At 41.9% G+C, this 19815-nt stretch overlaps 1 protein-coding gene across 1 annotated transcript in view; it reads left to right on the forward strand.

The window, feature by feature from the left end:
- LOC136834193 (uncharacterized) overlaps positions 1-19815 on the forward strand; it is a 514934-nt gene that overhangs the window by 187013 nt on the left and 308106 nt on the right. The window contains exon 2 of the mRNA XM_067096466.1: positions 18105-18319. Within this exon, the coding sequence (XP_066952567.1) occupies positions 18105-18319 (215 nt within the window). The remainder of the gene's footprint in view (positions 1-18104; positions 18320-19815) is intronic.

Below are 19815 nucleotides of genomic sequence, written 5' to 3' on the forward strand. Positions count from 1 at the left end.
CTTATAAAAATATATTTACTGTTTACAAAATATATTCTACTCTAGTACAATTTGCCTTGTGTAAAACTTTCAGAGGTTAAACAATAAAAATTTAAATATCTATTATTTATAGAATATATTCCTCCCACAGTCCACATTGCCACGGTAAAACTTTTCAGTGCACAAACAAGTGACTAGAAGTGTTTCAAAAAAAGGTCTCCATATTGCTTTGAAAATTCCCAATAAATAACTAGATTGAGTATTGCAAATCAAAATAAGAATGTTTCAGCATATTCATTTATTCATTTAAATATATTTTTTCATATCAGTTATTTATTCAATCTGGAAAGAGAACAACGAAGGTGTGGACTGAAAATGAGTGAAAAAATAATTACATTTCATTTCGTTTGATTGACAAACCAGAGAGCCATTCAGTCATCCTTTACACCTGAGCAGTATTTATTTTGTATTCTCGACAAGCAGCCCCTGGTGTACAAATTGCATACACTTGAATACACTTGCATACACTTGAATACACTTGCACACACGCAGCCACCAAGACCACTGCATACTCTCGCCTCCCCCTTCTCAAGCCATGTGTGGCGTTCCCCAACGCCAGCTGCATTTCCAGCTGTCAGTTTTCAATTTGGGTGGAACCAGACAGCCCTTCCCCCTTTCGCCAGCCGGGAATGGCAACGAGGAACCCCGAATGCCCTCAGAATTCGCCCCGAATTCCCTCAGGATTCCCCTCAAAATCTCCCTCAAATGAGGGGGGAGGAGGAGGAGGAGGAGGGGAGGAGGAGGAGGGAGGAGGAGGAGGAGGAGGAGGAGGAATCTGGAGGGCAACAAGGGATGCTGAGGATAGGAGGAGGGAGGGATGTTTAGGGCAGGGGGGGAGGAGGGGAAGGTCAGCCCAGAGGAGGAGGAGGAGGAGGAGGAGGAGGAGGAGGAGGAGGAGGAGGAGAGCATACGAGGATGCTGTTACAGGGATAGAAGGGGAGGAGGGGAGGGGAGAAAGGATGTTTAGGGGTAGGGGTAGGGGGCAGAACGTGCATGCACGATTATATATTTCAGGAGCAGGAAATTGGAGCAAAGGGCAGGTGGAGCTGAATCTGGAGATGGCCAATTGGTGCAAGAAAGAAATAACAATAAGATTTTGTAAATAGAAATAATAATAATAAGAAGCGCACGTGACTTTCCAGCTTAGCAAATGGCAATCTGTGTAAACAGAGATTTTGGCGCTGCTGTTTTCCGTTAAGCAAAGCGCTTCCGAGCTTCGTATCAACTCTTCCCACTTAAAAATGATAATAAAATATAAAAATAAAATAAATAAAAATATAATACACCGTAAAACGTAAACACAAATAGTATGATTCACATGGATCTGCCTCCTGAAGTGTATATTTACGTAATGTTTACATCAGGGAGCATTACATAACAGCCAAGCATTTGGTAATGGAGAAGGTGCCACCCACTCACACATTACTTATGCATATAACTTTGGATAAACAACATTTGTGTATATATACACGCTCCTCCCTTTTAGTACCCTTTAAATAAATCTACACACATCTACACACAACACACACATATATTTATATATATATAATATATATATATGGATGTGTATATATATAAATATATATATATATATATATATATATATATATTATATATATATATATATATATATATATATATATTATATATATATATATATATATATATATATATATATATATTTATGTATGTATATATATATATATATATATATATATATATATATATATATATATATATATATATATATATATATATATATATATATATATATATTATCAAAAGATTATTCTCGTAGTTTGGACGTGATTATGAATCGCACATAACTAAAATCGTAACCTATTTTAACATGACATACCAACTACTCAGTGCTCTCTCTCTCTCTCTCTCTCTCTCTCTCTCTCTCTCTCTCTCTCTCTCTCTCTCGTGTCCGGTTTCTTCGACAGGAAGAGAGAAAAAAAAATATAAACACGAACCTCTGAAATACAACAGACCTCCTCCAACTTGATCAAACAATTTAAGCCACAGGAGAAACTCAATTCCTTGCGGCGATGAGGATTAGCATAAGCAAATCTCTCTCTGTTCTAACGAGCTTAACTCGTGCGAGGCGGACTGTCAGCAATAGCATTTGCTTCAGTAGGAAGCCTAAGGGGGTGGCTGGGTGTGGGGGTGGCTGACTGTGGGGGGGGGGAGGCTATGCTATTTCACTCTATCCTTTGAAAGGTTCCGAAGTTCGAATGGAATGGAATGGAATGGAACATGGAATTGAGGCCAAAGGCCTATCGCCGGGACCTAAGAGGTCATTCAGCGCTGAAAGGGAAATTGAGATTAGAAAGGTTTGAAAGGCGTAACGGGAGGAAAACTTCGCAGTTGCACTTTGAAATAATTATTAGGAGAGGGTGGGTATAGCAAGATGGAAGAAAGAGAATATGCATGGAGGTCCGGTAAAAGGAATGAAAGAGGTTGCAGCTAGGGGCCGAATGGACGCTGCAGAGAACCTGAAGCAATGCCTACAGTGCACCGCGTGAGGTGCACTGATGGCAGTAGCCCCTACCTTGAAAAAAGAAAAATTTTAACATTAAAATTCGTACGCACTCTTCTTATCTTTCTATAAGCAACTAGCGGACGATTTCATTTTTAATAACTTCAAGTACAGCGATAAACTTCTTCAACTTTTAAACTAAGGAGAATGATGAATTTTTTCCCTTTTATTCGACGCAAAGCCAAGATCTTTAAATTACTGCAAGTATTTCTCGTTTGAGGCGTATAATTTCTTTTATTTTTAGTTTTCTGTCAAGGAAACTATTGTGCCGGCATTGTCTGTCCGTCCGCACTTTATTCTGTCCGCCCCCAGATCTTGAAAACTACTGCGGCTAGAGGGCTGCAAATTGGTATGTTTGATGATTGGAGGGTGGGTGATCAACATACCAATTTGCAGCCCTCTAGCCTCAGTAGTTTTTAAGAGCTGAGGGCGGACAGAATCAAGTGCAGACGGACAGACAAAGCCGGCACAATAGTTTTCTTTTACAAAAAACTAAAAAGTTGGAATTGTTGATAACAAACCTTTCTAAGACAACTAATGACCCCCTTCCTCACTACCTACTCCTCCTCCTAACCCCTCCCCCATCCAACAAAGTTATTCGTTAACACCCTCCTCTACCAACCCCTCTCTCCCCCAACCCTGAAAAAAAAACGTATTCGTTACTGAAAAATCAGATAATTTTTTCCCGTCCAGCGAAGAAGGGAGGCGAGTCCGACAAAAACATTTCAAAAGATTCCATCCCGTAAGAGATGAGGAGTGAGGTCATGGAAGAGACCTGAGGAGAGAGAGAGAGAGAGAGAGAGAGAGAGATGAGAGAGAGGGGATGGGGCTGTTGAATGATGTAATGTTTCTGGACGATCAAACAATGGCCGCTTTTTCCGAGCCGTGAGATAAAGAGAAAAGTACTGTTGGGAGAAGAAGGAGAAAAAGGAAGAGGAATTAGAATGATTATGAAAGGGAAGAAGAAGAAAGAAGAAGAAGAAGAAGAAGAAGAAGAAGAAGAAGAAGAAGAAGAAGAAGAAGAAGAAGAAGAATTACAAAAATAATAAGAAGAGTGGATGCAAAAACAATTGTTGACATGGAAAGAAAGCATACCTATATTGAACCTCCATCTCATCTCCTTTATAAAAAAGGAGAAGAAGAAGAAGAAGAAGAAGACGAATCGCAATAATAATAATAATAATAATAATAATAATAATAATAATAAGAACAGCGGAACCAAAGCACCATGCTGAAAACGAAAGAACGCATACCCACATTTAACCTCCATTGCATCTTCCTCTTTTTTAGTTTTCTGTAAAGGAAGACTATTGCGGCGGTTTGTCAGTCCGTCAGCACTTTATTCTGTCCGCCCTCAGATCTTAAAAGCTACTGAGGGTAGAGGGCTGCAAATTGGTATGTTGACCATCCACCCTCCAATGATCAAACATACCAAATAGCAGCCTTCTAGCCTCTGTAGTTTTCATTTCATTTAAGGTTAAGGTTAGTCATAATCGTGCGTCTGGCAACGATATAGGCCAGGCCACAACCAGCCGTGGTTAAAGCTTCATGGACCGCGGCTCATACACCATTATACCGAGACCACCATAAGATAGATCTATTTTCGGTGGCCTTGATTATACGATGTACAGAGAACTCGACTGCCTGAAGAAACTTCGGCGCTCTTTTACTTGTTTTTCTTTATTTTCCCAAAAGAAAATCATTGAGTCACTCACGAAATAATGAAGCACATAGCAGTCAGGAGAAATGAAGACGAACGACGAAATGCCCAAAAAACCAGACAAGGACAGGGAAATGGTGGCTATGGGGAGAGAGCCTTCTCAAGCCGAACAGAACTTGTGACAAAAGGAGAGAGAGAGAGAGAGAGAGAGAGTTAGGAGAAAGAGACAAGAAGAGAATCTTCTGAGTTATCTCATGAAGAAACATCAAGTATTAGCTAGAAGAAATTGTAGAAGAAGAAGATTTTTGAATCTCTGAGTTATCTCGAACTTTTGAAATGTTATTCAAGGAAGAAGAATGTGGGACTTAGGAGAGAATGAGATTGGTAAAAAGTGAGAAAAAAAAAAGAACATTATTTGTAGAAGAAAAAGCAAGAAAAGACGTATAATGAGAGAAAAGAATGTACTCACAGTAATATCGCGAATTTTTGAAACGATATTGAGGAAGAATGAGGGACTAAGAATGAGAGAATAAGATTTGGTAAAAATGGGAAAAAATAAAGAGTAGGGTGTAGAAGAAAGAGCAAGAATAGAAAACAAGATAAACTTAGGATTGTCGAGAACTTCTGAAACATTACTGAACAAGAATGTGGGACTTAGAGAGAGAGAGAATGAGATTAGTAAAAAAAAAAAAATGAAAATGAAATATAAAATTTAGACCAAAGACCAAGTACTGGGACCTACGAGGTCATTCGGCGCTGAAAGGGAAATTGAGTAAAACGGTTTGAAAGGTGTAACAGGAGGAAACTCTCAAAGCAGTTGCATTAAGAAACAATTGTTAGGAGAGGGTGGAAAGTGAGACGGAAGAAAGAGAATATGAAGGGATGTACAGTAAAATGAATGAAAGGGGTAGCAACTAGGAGTCGAACGAACGCTGCAAAGAACCTTAAGCATTGCCTACAGTGCACCTCGTGAGATGCACTGACAGCAATGCCCTCCTACGAGGAAAAAAAAAAAGGAGAGGGGTGTAGGAGAAAGAGGAAGAAGAGACTGACATATAATAAAGAGGAAAAGAATAAACGCATAACGGTAAAAGTGAGAGACTATGTTTGAATGACAGAAGCAGGGGGAAAGAAATTGACAAATAACAAAGAAAAACAAGAGGAATAACAAAGCAAATGGAGGGAGAGTACAAGAGGGAACACAAGATAGAGCGAGGAGAGACACACAAGCCAAGAAAGAATAATAGACACAGGACTGGCAAGCTGAGAAAAAAATTGACAAAGAAATTGACAAATAACAAGGAAATTGACAGGAATAACAAGAGAGAGAGAGAGAGAGAGAGAGAGAGAGAGAGAGAGAGAGAGAGAGAATATGAAGAGACACAAAACGTAACATAAGAAGACACTTCGGAGGACATGAAGTGAAAACAAGAAGAAATATAAGTGAGAATGAGGAAGAAGAATAACAGAAAAGACTTTCCCTGGCTCAGTGAATGAAGGTGAGAGTGCTACAGAGAGAGAGAGAGAGAGAGAGAGAGTGAGAGAGAGAGAGTTTGGGTGAGGAGGTCTTGGTACTAGGTAACGAGAGGCAAAATGGAAAAAACATACAGACAGAGAGAGAGAGAGAGAGAGAGAGAGAGAGCTCAGTCTGCTTTATTCAGGGCGGGACCTTCCTTTGCCCTCGTGCATAACAGAGATGTAAGTGAGGCCACAGCCCATGAATCCTTTATATGAAGGAGAAGAAGAAGGAAGAAAAATAAATCAAGACTCCAGCAGATTGCGTTGAGGTATATACATATATATATATATATATATATATATATATATATATATATATATATATATATATATATATATATATATATATATATATATATATATATATATATATATATATATATAAGGACTGGAATGGGGTGTCTGGGAAGAGGTCATATGCCTACCTGCTGAGTTAAAAACAGCCAGTGACTTTCTCCCCCAGGGCCTCACCTTGGTGAAGAGCTTAGGCACTGACTATATTGGTGGTTCTTAACCTTTTTATTACCACGCCCCTTCTGAGAGTTGGTCCTTCCCTCCACGCCCACCCCTTGCATCTGTGAGCAAAATTCAGCTCCCGGATTTAAAGGAAGATGAAAAATGAAGAGAAAGAGAAGGGGTGTTTTTATTCATAAGCCTAGCGAGCCTTACTAGAGTAGTAGACTATAGGAAACTAACGTTATAAGGCAAAAGTTTTACATTTTTTCATTAAACTTCTTGTTTAGAGAATAACGAATAGCCTATAATTGGAGAATGTTTAATTTTTTCCCAGGACTTGCGCCCCCCCCCTGGAAACTGCTGACGCCCCCCAGGGTCGAGAACCACCGGACCATATGAATATGCGTTGGGTCTCTAAGCACTGACCTATCCATCCCTTGCCTTTGTTGCTCAACTAAACCCTCGAACACAAAAGGCAGTATAAAAGACGAGACTGCTTTTATTAACAGAACAGTAGGGCCATTTCAAACGGAGCAACTTCCTTTCCACCTTCCACAATGTAGCGGAAACTAGAAGCACCTCGCGTATAAAAAAAAATATATCTGATTGATTTCGACCTACTTCCGAGGGTTATGACTTAATTAAAAAAAAAAAAAAGCGGTGTTTTGTCAAGTTGGATCAATCGATTGGGCAAACAGTCCTCGGCGAAAGGAATGAATATCCTATTAATAACTGATTCGACTTCAAAGTTGACGCATCCACGTACCGATAAAGAACGCAATTAGGTTCCGCTTTCATCGGCGTTTACTTAAACGAACGCAGAAACTTTGAATAGAAACAAGTATTCTAATGACTCTGAATTTTTTTTTTTTTTTTTTGGCCTCAACTTTAAGCTTTGAGTAATAGGAGGCTATCAAAAGCTGCCTGTTCTTTTCTCTCTCTCTCTCTCTCTCTCTCTCTCTCTCTCTCTCTCTCTCTCTCTCTCTCTCTCTCTTTGTTTTGATTGTCTGGAAGCTGATGTCAAAATAAATGGGTGATCTTTTGTCGTACAACAATGGAGAGAGAGAGAGAGAGAGAGAGAGAGAGAGAGAGAGAGAGAGCGTTGGGGTGAGGTCTTGGTGATACTGGATAACGAAAGGCAAATGGAAAACACACACACACACATACACAAACAAACAAACAGAGAGAGAGAGAGAGGATAACCATACATGACACTATACAGAGAGAGAGAGAGAGAGAGAGAGAGAGAGAGAGAGAGAGAGGGATAGCAATACATGACACTATACAGAGAGAGAGAGAGAGAGAGAGAGAGAGAGAGATAACCAATACATGACACTACAGAGAGAGAGAGAGAGAGAGAGAGAGAGAGAGAGAGAGAGAGAGAGAGAGAGAGGGAGTTTGGGTGCGGTCACGGAGGAAAATGAGACAGGACTTTCCACCTGAACCGTTGCCGACATGGGAGGATTTAAAAGATTATCGCTACGGCGATGAAAACGAGAATGAGAGTCAAATTAGAAGTAATCAGAGTAATCTTCAGAGGGCATTCAGCCCCCTTTAATCATCTCTGAAATGGCCCTCGAAATTATAGGGAAATCACTGCAATACAGTTTATGTCTTAATTGCTTAAATTTTAAGATCTATAATTTTCATTTTTGGTAGACTCTGAGTTGTGCATATTTCTAGTACTCGCATATATGTACAGTATATGTATGTATACACACACACACATATATATATGTATATTTTTATTTATTTATACATACATACATACATATATAAATATGTATGTATATATATCAATATATATATATATATATATATATATATATATATATATATATATATGTATATATATATATAATCATGAAGCTACAAATGTCGCTTAATATCGAAATCCATACCTCGGTATATCTCCGTAGAAGGAATTGTGCCGAAGAATTTATATAAGTGATAAATGGGTGGAATCGTGGGGACACGAGACCCGCGACGAAAAGCCTATTCAGCGACTCCAGTTGACGTAAACCATTGGGCCATCAAGAGAGGTATAAGTCTTTTGCCGAGATGTCGTACTGCTTTTACCCGTCGTGAGCGGGGAAAGTGTACTAGCCTCGACAATGACCCACCTCCACCATGACAGTTCATTGGTACGTTTGGAACACGCAGCTCTTGTTTAAATTATTATCACACCGTGATTTATACAATCATGAAGCTACAAATGTCGCTTAATATCGAAATCCACTACACTCGGTATATCTCCGTAGGAGAATTGCCGCCGAAGAGGAATTTATATAAGTGATAAATGGTGGAATCGGGGACGCAGCGAACCCGACGAAAGCCTATTCAGCGACTCAGTTGGCGTAAACCATTGAGCCATCAAAGAGGTATAAGTCTTTTGCGAGATGTCGTTACTACTTTTACCGTCGTGAGCAGAGGAAAGTGTACTAGCCTCGACAATGACCCACCTCCGCCATGACAGTTCATTGGTACGTTTGGAACACGCAGCTCTTGTTTGAAATTATTATCACCGTGATTTTATATACAATCATGAAGCTACAAATGTCGCAAACCCAATGTCGAAATCCACGCTACCTCGGTATATCTCCGTAGGAGAATTGTCGCCGAAGAAATTTATATAAGTGATAAATGGTGGAATCGTGGGGGGACACGAACCCGCGACGAAAGCCTATTCAGCGACTCCAGTTGCGTAAACCATTGAGCCATCAGAGGGTATAAGTCTTTTGCGAGATGTCGTACTGCTTTTACCCGTCGTGGCGGGGAAAGTGTACTAGCCTCGACAATGACCCCCTCCGCCATGACAGTTCATTGGTACGTTTGGAACGCAGCTCTTGTTATGAAATTATTATCACACCGTGATTTATATACAATCATGAAGCTACAAATGTCTAAAGCAATATCAAAAATCACGCTACCTCGGTATATCTCCGTGATTAGGAGAATTATCATGAAGAATTTATATAAGTGATAAATGAATTGGAATCGTGGGGACCGAACCGCGGAAAGCCTATTCAGCGACTCCAGTTGGCGTAAACCATTGAGCCATCAAAGAGGTATAAGTCTTTTGCCGAGATGTCGTACTGCTTTTACCCGTCGTGGCGGGGAAAAGTGTACTAACCTCGACAATGACCCACCTCCGCCATGACAGTTCATTGGTGCGTTTGGAACACGCAGCTCTTGTTATGAAATTATTATCACACCGTGATTTATATACAATCATGAAGCTACACAGTAATGTCGCTTAATATCGAAATCCACGCTACCTCGGTATATCTCCGTTGGAGAATTGTCGCCGAAGGAATTTATATAAGTGATAAATGGTGGAATCGTGGGGACACGAACCGCGACAAGCCCTATTCAGCGACTCCAGTTGGCGTAAACCATTGAGCCATCAAAGAGGTATAAGTCTTTTGCCGAGATGTCGTACTGCTTTTACCCGTCGTGAGCGGGAAAGTGTACTAACCTCGACAATGACCCACCTCCGCCATGACAGTTCATTGGTGCGTTTGGAACACACAGCTCTTGTTATGAAATTTTATCACACCGTGATTTATATACAATCATGAAGCTACAAATGTCGCTTAATATCCGAAATCCACGCTACCTCGGTATATCTCCGTTGGAGAATTGTCGAAGAAGAATTTATATAAGTGATAAATGAATTGGAATCGTGAGGGACACGAACCCTTGTGAAAGCCTATTCAGCGACTCCAGTTGGCGTAAACCATTGAGCCATCAGAGAGGTATAAGTCTTTTGCGAGATGTCGTACTGCTTTTACCCGTGCGTGGCGGGAAAGTGTACTAGCCTCGACAATGACCCACCTCGCCATGACAGTTCATTTAGTGCGTTTGAGTTTTACGCAGCTCTTGTTATGAAATTTTTATCACCGTGATTTATATACAATCATGAAGCTACAAATGTCAATATCGAAATCCACGCTACCTCGGTATATCTCCGTTGGAGAATTTGTAAGCTTGAAGGAATTTATATAAGTGATAAATGAATTGGAATCGTGGGGACACGAACCCGCGACGAAAGCCTATTCAGCGACTCCAGTTGGCGTAAACCATTGAGCCATCAAGAGAGGTATAAGTCTTTTGCCGAGATGTCGTACTGCTTTTACCCGTCGTGGCGGGGAAAGTGTACTAGCCTCGACAATGACCCACCTCCGCCATGACAGTTCATTGATGCGTTTGGAACGCAGCTCTTGTTATGAAATTATTATCACACCGTGATTTATATACAATCATGAAGCTACAAATGTCACGGCAATATCGAAATCACTTTACCTCGGTATATCTCCGTAGGAGAATATCGCGAAGGGGAATTTATATAAGTGATAAATGAATTGGAATCGTGGGGACAGGAAGGATGCTGGGCAGAGCAAGGAACCCCGATCAAACAAGCAACCTTCTGGGAAAAAGCCAGAGAGGAAGGACTGAAGGAGGTCTTTTGGGGACGAAATTCGCCTGGTTTCGACAGTCAAGAGTACACTAAGGGTACCAGGTACAGGCGCCCTCCGTTTAAGATGAACCCAGTGTTCTAGTTTTTCGGTTTTCTGTCCGGTGGACGCATTGCTCACGACGGGTAAAAAGCAGTCGACATCTCGGCAAAAGACTTATACCTCTCTTGATGGCTCAATGGTTTCGTCAACTGGGTCGCTGAATGAAGCTTTCGTCGGCGGGTTCGTGTCCCCGATTCCAATTCATTTATCATATATAAATTCCTTCGACAATTCTCCTCGGAGATAACACCGGCCAGCGCAATGAATTTCGATGATGGCATTCTTGATTGTTGTAATATATGCGGTGTAATTTGAACCTTCATGAACAAACTGCGTCATCGTGCCAATGAACTGTCGCGGTGGTGGGTCGTAATCGAAAGACATACCTCGCTCCCGGCGGGTGCATTCCATCTCGACTGTTTGATACCTCTCTTGGCAGGCTCAATGGTTTTTCTGAATCTCTGCGAATCAGCTTGGTTTCGTTGACTTGTGATTAAACCCCGCGACAGCCTATTAAAGCGACTCCAGTTAAATTAAGCCATTGAGCCATGTGTAAATGTTTCTTTGCGGGGATGTTTACTGAACAGGAGGCAATTTAAATTTCAGATAAGCCAATCCATTCCTGCAGTTATAAAGTGTTTTCCGCTTTACATAATGAACTGTCATTGTAACCCTTCATTATGTCTGCTTTACATCTTCCGCCTGGGATAATTGCAATTGAACTCATCTGCGGTATAAGATGCAGTTATCCCAAACTTGATAACTCAATAGTTCCTTACTATCAACTGAATAAATTTAGTCTCGGTTGTGGTATCACGATTCAATTCATATCCAGATAAAATTACATGGTTCGGAAACAACAGCAATAATTTATTTATGTCAATTTATTTCGAAACTCTACAATATTATCCGAGAACTAGTTGAAAATATTTGCATGAGTTAATGACATTTCTTAACCAGACAAGGGAATGCTTGCGCGGACTGTCATGGCGGTGGGTCTAATTAAGACTGTACACTTTTCTCTTCGCGGCGGGTAAAGCAGTACCATCTCGGCCGACATACTATGCTCAATGGTTTACGTCAACTGGAGTAGCTGGATAAACTTTAAATCGGTTATGATTCAATTCATTTATCATATGTAATTTATGTACAATTCTCCTCTGGAATATCCGAGTGAAATGGTTCGATATTCGAGCATTCTTCATGGTTGATATAAATCGCGGTGTGATAAAAATTTCATAACAGGCTACCGTGTTCCAAGCGTACCAATGAACTGTCAGGCGGTGGGTGGTCATTGTCAGCTTCGTACACTTTCCCCGCTCACGGCGGGTAAAAGCGATGCGACATCGACAAAAAAGACATACCTCTCTTGATGGCTCAATGGTTTCGTCAACTGGATCGCTGAAGCTGGACCTTTCGTCGCGGGTTCGTAATCCCACGATTCAATTCATTTATCATATATATAAATTCCCTTGGCGACAATTCTCAACGGAATATGCCGAGGTGGCGTGGATTTCGATATTGGCGACATTTGTAGCTTCATGATTGTATATAAATCACGCGATTGTGATAATAATTTCATAACAAGGCTGCGTGTTTCAAACGTACCAATGAACTGTCATGGCGGAGGTGGGTCATTGTCGAGCTGGTACACTTTCGCTCGCGACAGGTAAAGCAATACGACATCTCAAGACTTATACCCTCTTTGATGGCTCAATGGTTTACGTCCAACTGGAGTCGCTGAATTAGGCTTTAAATCGCGGGTTTCGTGTCCCACGATTCCAATTCATTTATCATATAATTTCCGCCGGCGACAATTCTCGAGATATACCGAGTAGCGTGGATTTCGATATTAAGCGACATTTGAGCTAAATGGTTGTATATAAATCACGGTGTGATAAATTTCATAACAAGAGCTGCGTGTTTCAAGCCCAACTGAACTGTCATGGCGGAGGTGGGTCCATTGTCGAGGCTGTACCTCGCTCACGGCCGGTAAAAAGCAAAAATCGACATCTGCGACAAATTCTTATACCCTCTTGATGGCTCGGTTTCACGTCAACTGGGTGGCTGAATAACTTCGTCGGGTTTCGTGTCCCACGATTCCAATTCATTTATCCTTATATAAATTCCCCTTCCGGCGACAATTCTCCAACGGAGATATGCGAGTGGCGTGGATTTCGATATTAAGCGACATTTTGTAGCTTCATGATTGTATATAAATCACGGTGTGATAAAATTTCATAACAAGGGCTGCGTGTTCCAAGCGTACCAATGAACTGTCATGGCGGAGGTGGGTCATTGTCGAGCTAGTACACTTTTCCCGCTCACGACGAATTAAAGCAGTACGACATCTCGGCAAAGACATCTACCTCTCTTGATGGCTCAATGGTTTCGTCAACTGGAGTCGCTGAATAAACTAAATCAGCGGGTTCGTGTCCCCCGATTCCAATTCATTTATCACTTATATAAATTCCCCTTGACAATTCTCTGAATATACGAGTGGCGTGGATTTCGATGTTTAGCGACATTTGTAGCTTCATGATTTGTATATAAATCACGGTGTGATAAAATTTCATAACAAGAGCTGCGTGTTCCAAAGCGTGCCAATGAACTGTCATGGCGGAGGGTGGGTCATTGTCGAGGCTAGTACACTTTCCCGCTCACGGCCGGGTAAAAGCGATACGACATCGGCAAAAGACTTATACCTCTCTTGATGGCTCAATGGTTTCGTCAACTGGAGTCGCTGAATAGGCTTTCGTGGCGGGTTCGTGTCCCCACGATTCCAATTCATTTATCTTATATAAATTCCCCTTCGGCGACAATTCTCTGCACGGAGATATACCGAGGTAGCGTGGATTTCGATATTAAGCGACATTTGTAGCTTCATGATTGTATATAAATCACGGTGTGATAATAATTTCATAACAAGAGCTGCGTGTTCCAAGCGTACCAATGAACTGTCATGGCGGAGGTGGGTCATTGTCGAGGCTAGTACACTTTCCCGCTCGACGGGTAAAAGCAGTACGACATCTCGACAAAAGACTTATACCTCTCTTGATAGCTCAATGGTTTCGTCAACTGGAGTCGCTGAATAGGCTTAAATCGCGGGTTCGTGTCCCCACGATTCCAATTCATTTATCACTTATATAAATTCCTTTGACAATTCTCTCACGGAGATATGCGAGTGGCGTGGATTCGATATTGGCGACATTTGTAGCTTCATGATTGTATATAAATCACGGTGTGATAATAATTTCATAACAAGGCTGCGTGTTTCCAAGCGCCAATGAACTGTCATGGCGGAGGTGGGTCATTGTCGAGCTAGTACACTTTCCCCGCTCACGGCGGGTAAAGCGGTCGCGACATCTCGGCAAAAGACTTTATACCTCTCTTGATGGCTCAATGGTTTCGTCAACTGGGTCGCTGAATAGGCTTTCGTCGCGGGTTCGTGTCCCCGATTCAATTCATTTATCATATATAAATTCCCGCCGGCGACAATTCTCCACGGAGATATACCGAGGTAGCGTGGATTTCGATATTAAGCGACATTTTGCTTCATGATTGTATATAAATCGCGGTGTGATAATAATTTCATAACAAGAGCTGCGTGTTCCAAACGTATTGCCAATGAACTGTCATGGCGGAGGTGGGTCATTGTCGAGCTAGTACACTTTCCCCGCTCACGACGGGTAAAAGCAGTACGACATCTCGGCAAAAGACATACCTCTCTTGATGGCTCAATGGTTTACGTCAACTGGAGTCGCTGAATAGGCTTTCGGCGCGGGTTCGTGTCCCCACGATTCTAATTCATTTATCATATATAAATTCCCCTTCGGCGACAATTCTCCTCTGAGGAGATATACCGAGAGCTTGGCGAATTTCGATATAAGCGACATTTGTAGCTTCATGATTGTATATAAATCGGTGTGATAAAAATTTCATAACAAGAACTGCGTGTTCCCAATCGTCTTAATGAACTGTCATGGCGGAGGTGGGTCATTGTCGAGGCTATTACACTTTCCGCTCCACGGCCCGGGTAAATTTGCAGTACACGACATCTCGGCTTAAAAGACTTATACCTCTCTTGATGGCTCAATGGTTTCATAATCAACTTCATTTGCGCTGAAAGGCTTTTCATCGGGTTCGTGTCCCCACGATTCAATTCATTTATCTATATAAATTCCCTTCGGCGACAATTCTCCACAAAAGATATACGAAAAGCGTGGATTTCCGATATTAGCGAAATTTGTAGCTTCATGATTGTATATAAATCGCGGTGTGATAATAATTTCATAACTGGCCACTCGTGTTCCAAGCGTACCAATGAACTGTCATGGCAGGTGGGTCATTGTCAAGCTAGTACCACTTTCCCGCTCACGGCGGGTAAAAGCAAGTCGACATCTGGACAAAAGACTTATACCTCTCTTGATGGCTCAATGGTTTACGTCAACTCTAAGTCGCTGAATAGGCTTTCGTGTGGGTTCGTGTCTCACGATTCCAATTCATTTTATCAGCTTATATAAATTCCCGCCGTGACAATTCTCCCTACCAGATATACCGTGTAGCGTGGATTTCACGATACCCAGGCGACATTTGTAGCTTCATGATTGTATATAAATCACGGTGTGATAATAATTTCATAACAAAGAGCTGCGTGTGTCCTTGTGCCAATGAACTGTCAAGGCGGTGGGTCATTGTCGAGCTGGTACTTTCCCCGCTCACGACGGGTAAAGCAGTACGACATCTCAAGGGCAGACTTATACCTCTTGATAACTCAATGGTTCGTCAACTAGTCGCTGAATAGGCTTTCGTCGCGGGTTCGTGTCCACGATTCCAATTCATTTATCATATATAAATTCCTGGTTCGGCGACAATTCTCCTACGGAGATAAATGAGGCGTTTGCGTGGATTTCGATTGGCGACATTTTAGCTTCAGTTTGATTGTATATAAATCACGGTGTGATAATAATTTCATAACAAGCTGCGTGTTCCAAACGTACCAATGAACTGTCATGGCGGAGGTGGGTCATTGTCGAGGCAAGTACACTTTCCCCGCTCGACGGGTAAAAAGCAGTACGACATCTCGGCAAAAGACAATACCTCTCTTGATGGCTCAATGGTTTACGTCAACTGGAGTCGCTGAATAGGCTTTCGTCGCGGGTTCGTGTCCCCCACGATTCCAATTCATTTATCATATATAAATTCCCCTTCGGCGACAATTCTGAGGGAGAATATACGGTGGCGTGGATTTCGATTTGGCGACATTTGTAGCTTTATGATTTGTATATAAATCACGGTGATAATAATTTCATATATATATATATATATATGTAAAACACTCAGACATATAAAATAAAATAGAAATTAACAGACAAACAGACTAAAGCCGTCTTCTTCACAGTTTCTCTTTAAACAGTTGAGCAGTTACAAAGCGAATTAGTAACAATACAAAATCAAAATTCACACGAAAAGACGAAGAAGAACGAGAGAATCAAAGGAAAAACAGATTAAAACGAAAAGAAAGAAAAAACAGATAAGTCATTCCATCTCATGCAAAAAAAAAAAGAAAAGAATGGAAAACGCTTTCGCCTCTCGATTGGGAAACCGCAAAGCGTTACACTGTCAGGCGAAGGAACGCGGCGACTTACTCCGTCTCGGGGGATTATATAAACCTTTGAAATGGAAAAGGAATGCAGCCCCCACCCCATTCCTTCCTCCCCCCACCTCTCCACCACTTTCCCCCCAACCCCACACAATCTCCAACCCTCCCACCTCATCCGCCACTAGAGTCAGAACCATGTCAGAGTCGAAGATGCATTTGCATTTAAAGAATTTTTTTTTTATCCTGTGGAGGAGCATGACCTCCCGAGGAGGAGCATGACCTCCCGAAGAGGAGCATGACCTCCCGAGGAAGAGCGTGACCTCCCGAGGAGAAGCATGACCTCCCGAGGAGGAGCATGACCTCCCGAGGAGGAGCATGACCTACCGAAGAGAAGCATGACCTCCCGAGGAAGAGCGTGACCTCCCGAGGAGAAGCATGACCTTCCGAAGAGGAGCATGACCTACCGAAGAGGAGCATGACCTCCCGAGGAAGAGCGTGACCTCCCGAGGAGAAGCATGACCTCCCGAGGAGGAGCATGACCTCCCGACAAGGAGCATGATCTCCGAGGAGGAGAATGGCCTCCCGAGGAAGAGCATGACCTCCCGAGGAAGTGTATGACCTCCCGAGGAGAAGTATCACCTTCCAAGGAGGAGCATTACCTCCCGAGGAGGAGCATGACCTCCCGAGAAAGAGTATTGCCTCCCGACAAGGAGCATTACCGCCTGCGGAGGGACATGACCTCCCGAGGACGACCACTGTTACCTCCCGAGAAAGAGCATCACCTCCCGAGAAAGTGCATGACCTCCCGAGGAGAAGAATGTCCTCCCGACAAGGAGCATGACCTCCGGAAAAAGAGCATTACCTCCCGAGGAGGACCATTTCCTCCCAGGGACGACCATTATTACCTCCGGAAAAAGAGCATTACCTCCCGAGGCAGAGAAGTTGTTATAGAAACCAATCGTTCGTTCCCAGACCAGCAGTTTTCAAGATTGGCTGAATTCAGATGTGAGGAGATCGGCCATTCATTTGCATTGCCAGACGTCTTGTCTAATCTTTAAAAAAATAAAGTCTTCTTTCATGAGAGACATAATCCTTAAGAGACCTCCCTACGGTGAGAAACGTCTCCTATCTCAAATGCCTCTTAACTCTTGCTTCTGATACGTCTCCGATACAGCTACAGCGTTAGGGTATTGTAGTAGAATCTCAGTTGTAGTATGTACTGCATTTGCCTTCAATAAGCTTTACTGCGCAGCAATGTCGACATTTGCATATCCAAGAAGGAACAATAAATGCCAATAAATCACTTTCTTAATTCAGACGATTTTTAATAATACGGAGAGAGAGAGAGAGAGAGAGAGAGAGAGAGAGAGAGAGAGAGAAACGAAATTTCTCTCAAAGAAAGCAGTCAAGGGGTATCACTATGTTTGGAAGAAACGAAAAATTCTTTCAGACGTTTCAGTGGAGAAAAAGAGGATTATCTAGTCAGAGAGAGAGAGAGAGAGAGAGAGAGAGAGAGAGAGAGAGAGAGAGAGTTTCAAATTTCTCTCAAGAGAAATGATCAAGGGTATCACTATATTTGGAAGAAACGAAAAATTCTTTCAGACGTTTCAGTGGAAAAAAGAGAGTTAGACATTAATAATCAGAGAGAGAGAGAGAGAGAGAGAGAGGACTAAAATCACACTTAAAACAAATCACTGGCAGATGAATACTTCAAACTCACACTTCAAAAACTCTAACAAACGCTTCTTCTTCTTTCATTTCTCCCAGGCACCGGAGGCTACAGCGACCTTCTGCGGGGTATAGAGGTGCCCCTCTACGCCTTCGCCGGGGGCCAGGCCACCCTCAGCTGCACCTACGACCTGAGGGCGACCAGGCTCTACTCCCTCAAGTGGTACCACAACAACACGGAGTTCTACCGGTACGTCCCCACCGAGAGGAACAGGCCCATCAACATTAAGCCTTCGCACAAGTTCTCGGTCATGGTGAGTTTTCGGCGTATTTTGTAATTAGCAACGAGTTCATGGATTGGTAATTTGTTTATTTATCTATTAAATAGTTAATTAGAGTTAATGCGATTTTTTATATGATTATCAGTTAATGATTTTCCTTTCCTTTTGCATTAAAGACAAAGCAAAACTGTGCCTCATGTGGATTTACTTTGGAATGAAGGCTAATAATAATAATTAATAATAATAATAATAATAATAATAATAATAATAATAATAATTATTATTATTATTATTATTATTATTATTATTATTATTAATATTATTATTAATGTGTGTGTGTATTGTGTATTATTATTCATTAAACAGAATGGCCGTTCATGTGTTTGAGAGAGGTCTTCTTGCGAGATATTATTGTTATTGTGTGTGTGTGTATTATTATTATTATTATTATTAATATTATTATTATTATCATCTGAATAGTGATTACCATCAACACTGCAAACCAAAACTTTCCTAAATTGGTAGCATTTCTCTCTCTCTCTCTCTCTCTCTCTCTCTCTCTCTCTCTCTCTCTCTCTCTCTCTCTCTCTCTCTCTCACACACACACACACAAATACACACCTATATATTTACACATCGAAATGCCCATCAGCTCCAAAAAGTCCATTTCAACAATTTACGAGTCTATTGTTCAATAAATCGACCGCGAACAGGCAGCCAATTCGCAAGGAACTCCTTCTACTCCTCATCCTCCTCCTCCCCCTGCAGATTTGGAGGACTTATCTCCTCCAAACGTCCTGCGAAGGACAGGTAAAAATTAGATGCCAAAGACATGTAGGACAAGGGAGAGAGAGAGAGAGAGAGAGAGAGAGAGAGAGAGAGAGAGAGAGAGAGAGAGAGAGGTGCATGGTGACTTGACTCCCAAAATCTTGCGAAAAAAATTCGCTCTTCATGGACATCAGGTTTAAGGACAAGGGAACTCTTTGAGAGAGAGAGAGAGAGAGAGAGAGAGAGAGAGAGAGAGGTAACAATCAGAGATGGAAACAAACTAATGTTCCAGCGAATGGAAGTTAGCATAGAGCCTTAATACACTTTCACAGGAGGCTGTGGGACACAGACACCAGATTGTGCTGTGTTGAATCATATCACGTGATAGCTCCTTCTTCGAAGTTCGACGTGAACTTTGGCCAACTAAGTCGATATCCCTGTTAGGGGGGTAGTGCTGTCAGTGCACCTCATGCAGTGCACTGTAGGCATTACTTAAGGTTTTTTTGCAGCGTGTCTTCGGCCCCTAGCTGCAACACACTTCGTTCCTTTTACTCTACCTCCTTTCATGTTCTCTTTCTTCCATCTTACTTTCCTCAACCCTCTCCTGACAATTGATGCATAGTGCAAGTTCTTCGTTGGACTGGTCGGTACCGTTCTCGGCTAGCACTCTGCAGGGCCCGCGTTCGAATCTCCGGCCGGCCAATGAAGGATTACAGGAATTTATTTCTGGTGACAGAAATTCATTTCTCGGTATAATGTGG

The sequence above is a fragment of the Macrobrachium rosenbergii genome, chromosome 53, assembly GCF_040412425.1.
Source record: "Macrobrachium rosenbergii isolate ZJJX-2024 chromosome 53, ASM4041242v1, whole genome shotgun sequence".
Taxonomy (NCBI): domain Eukaryota; kingdom Metazoa; phylum Arthropoda; class Malacostraca; order Decapoda; family Palaemonidae; genus Macrobrachium; species Macrobrachium rosenbergii.